The 3,144-nt window shown below is 55.4% G+C and overlaps 1 protein-coding gene across 1 annotated transcript; it reads right to left on the bottom strand.

Moving 5' to 3' along the window:
- Nucleotides 1-236: 236 nt before the first annotated feature.
- Nucleotides 237-3,105, bottom strand: TRIB1 (tribbles pseudokinase 1). The gene is made up of 2 exons (XM_010297490.1): nucleotides 2,816-3,105; nucleotides 237-705 (listed from the first exon to the last, which is right to left on the bottom strand). The coding sequence occupies exons 1-2, from the start codon at nucleotides 2,968-2,970 to the stop codon at nucleotides 237-239; spliced, it is 624 nt and encodes a 207-aa protein (XP_010295792.1). The 5' UTR covers nucleotides 2,971-3,105.
- Nucleotides 3,106-3,144: the final 39 nt, after the last annotated feature.

Below are 3,144 nucleotides of genomic sequence, written 5' to 3'. Positions count from 1 at the left end.
AGGCAGCTCTCGCAAAGCTGCACGGGTCCCGCAGGGCCGGTGCGACGGAGAGACCGGCGAGCAAGAGGGTGAAAACTCAGGGAGCGGAGATCTATGGGTTGGCGTTTATGTTAAACGAGGTCACTTTTCTGACCATACTGGCACTTTAAGATGCTGTTGAGTTTGCAAACATGGAAAAATGAAACCCTACGAAGACGCCAGAGGTGAGAACCGCCGAGGTTTTTGCGATTTCGAGGTTAGCAGAAGAAGGAACTAATATCATCACTGTCTCCGTGGTATTCTGGAACAATTTGATCCGAAGTTCCTGTCTCCTGGTCTGTATATCCAGGCTCCAAGACCGCCTCGAACCAAGGGTGAAGCAAGATCTCCGGAGCAGTGAGTCTTTCGGAAGGCTCCCGCCGCAGGAGGCTGCGGATGAGGCATCGGGCTTTGGGGGAGACGTGGTCAGGAATACAGAACTGTCCGCGCCGGATTTTGGAAAACAGAGTGCTAGGGTCCGAATCATGGAAGGGATAGCGTCCCACCAGCAGGGTATAGAGCATCACTCCCAAACTCCACACGTCAGCCGATTTTCCAGAGTAAGTCCCCGTCGTGTTTAGGATCTCAGGGCTGACGTAGGCCGGGCAGCCGTGCTTGTCTGAGAGCGCATCGTCTTCGCCTTTGATGATGTGTGTGTCTTCCAGGCTCTCCAGCCGCAGCTGAGTCCTAGGGTCGTGGGGAGGGCGGGAGGGAACGCCGCAGGTTAGAAACAGCAACCCCCAGGCACAAGCCAGCACGGTGAAGCCCCCGCCGCGGCAATCCCCGCTCCCTTTCTCGCATCGGCATAAAGAAAAGGAGAGGAAACACTTTTTAATTCGCAGCGGAGAAGTCCCCGGGACTTCCGGACCCGTGTAATGGAAGCGCAGCTACGTGCATCGGGCGGGCGCTCAGCCACGCCTGCTTATGCCACTTACTGGGCATTTTAGCGACCGCGGGCTCTGGAGGAACACCAGCAAGGCACCTTCTCTCTAGGCAGGTTGCACTGCAGCTGCAGGGGGGGCACGGCTAAAGCGCGGCCTTCCCCCCCCCACCCCGGACCCCGCTACCGCGGCTCGGGTCTGAGCGTCCAGCTGCGTGACTCTGCAAAGCGCAAAGCCCGGCTCCCCTCCGCGCCTGCGGGAACCATCGGCTCTCCCGAGTTCTGTGTTTTACTTGTCAATTCTGTTCTTTTAATTATTATTCTTTTTGCCTTTCTGGAGGGTACCACCGCACCCGCCACCCCCCAGGGCCACCCCGACTTCCCGTTTTGGGGGGAAAAGGGGGGCTTTGCATCAGCAAGGACGCCGTCGGCTCGCCCGGGAAGGGCTCTGCGCTGCCTCGCGGCCCGCTGGGGCGCGGATGCCTCGGCTGCAGCCTGTCCTCAGCGTGACCTCGCCAAATACCCATTGGTTCTGCAAACGGAAAATATGACTCAACGTGAACCGTGGGCCCGGGATTGGCTGCGGGAGCCCTGAAACTGCACCTGTGCCGGAGAGCCCGAGTCCGCCCGCCATTGCTTAACCCTCTTCTTGCCAAATGGGGTGCACATGACACTCGCCTGTGCAACGCGCTATTTCCAAACGAGCGAGACTGTGTGCAACGTAACATTTCAACAAATGTTTCACCTTCTTATGGGCGGGAAAAGCTGCAATAGTTTCCTTCAAAGGAATTACTTTCTTTGCATGTCAACATACGGTTGTTTCTGTTTAAGAAGGGCAGTGCTGGTTAATTTTCTTATCACATTTAGAAATTATATCCCCAAGAAGAGTTCGTCCAGTTAAAAAAGAAAACAAGACAAAACCAAAACGTGTTTTCTTCTGCTTCAGTAATACTACCTCCAGTTTCCTCAGATTAAGCACAACTCCATTACAGCTTTTACTTATTTTTTTTAGCTTTCCACGGGATAAGCAGCTACTCAGAGTCAATTTTGCTGATTAAAAACGCATCTCTGGCTCTGCCACGTGCAGGGAGGCACTACAAAAGCAGCAAACACTCCAGGGAAATACCGAATTATTTCCCTAATCTAAATTTAACAACTTAGATGCTGGATCTCCTTCCTATAAACCCAGGCTTTAGGCTAAGTTTTACCAAAGCGCTTTTCTTTGGTGCAGGATTCCCGAAGCAGTATTTAACCGCGTCCCGCCTTCCCTCCTGTGCATGCCCACAGCCACGGGCACAGGGAACGCACCACCACCGGTAATGGAGGAGGGATAAAAGCCTCAAAGGCACAGCAGGCCTCTCGTTAGCAGCCTCACCCTGATCAGCCGGGGATTCCAGCGAGGAGACCCCTCCCCAGCACCCCTCTCCTGGACATGGCTCTGCCACGGGGCAGCTCTCCCGGCCGCGAGGAGGGACCAGAGCTCGGGCTCCTCGCACCTCCTGCTCCCTCAGAGGGGCCGCTCCGCTCCCCTGCCCGGCCCGACGCCTCCCTCCTCTCCTTCCCTCTGCCTTTTAGTCACTTTTCACGGGGCGAGCGGCACGCATGACATCTTCTGGCACTAATGAGCACCCGAACTGTCGTCCCTTTGTCTACCCGCGGGTTTCGCTGAACTTCTGCTGAATGAGAGGAAGCTCCCGGAGAACTTCCTCCCTTTCATCAGTCGAGATCTAAGAGTAAGCGCGTATCGGTTAGATCCGTGCCCTACTACACACAGGTGACAGGGACCTACTCGTATCGCTCGCAGGTGATGCCCGGCTGACACGGCCGTTTCCACTCCCTGGGACGCTTTTTGCCTCCCTAGTTGTGGCATTCCTCCCTCCCCACTCACCCCAGGGCTGGCTGGTGACAACCTCTTACCTTTCTTCATTAGAGAAGACAAATTTCCTGAGCTTGAGGTCACCAAGGACGATGGCCGACTGGTGGCAGTGAGCTACTGCAGAGACGATCTGCTTGAACAGCCGGGCAGCCTCCTCTTCCCTCAGCCTCTTGCAGCTCCTCACGTAGGAGTGCATGTCCCCAAAGTCCTTTTCAAAGAACACATAGGCCTTGGTGTCCCCGAGGATGACTTCGACGACCCCGGTGATGTTTCTATGCGACGGCAGCTGAATGTAAGGCCGGATCTTGTCCTGGTAGTGTTTGAGGGGGAACACCTGTAAAGAGGAAATTAAACCCGAATTCATTCTCAA

Source organism: Phaethon lepturus, unplaced genomic scaffold, assembly GCF_000687285.1.
Source record: "Phaethon lepturus isolate BGI_N335 unplaced genomic scaffold, ASM68728v1 scaffold50501, whole genome shotgun sequence".
NCBI classification, from domain to species: Eukaryota; Metazoa; Chordata; class Aves; order Phaethontiformes; family Phaethontidae; genus Phaethon; species Phaethon lepturus.
This window is presented reverse-complemented; position numbering and strand designations above follow the sequence as displayed.

Bases quoted from the DNA above. Each gene is read 5' to 3' on its own strand.
- TRIB1 (XM_010297490.1), bottom strand. From the start codon at position 2,970: ATGCACTCCTACGTGAGGAGCTGCAAGAGGCTGAGGGAAGAGGAGGCT. The intron at 706-2,815 runs GTAAGAGGTTGT...CCACGACCCTAG, and splicing joins GTCTTCTCTAATGAAGAAAG to GACTCAGCTGCGGCTGGAGA.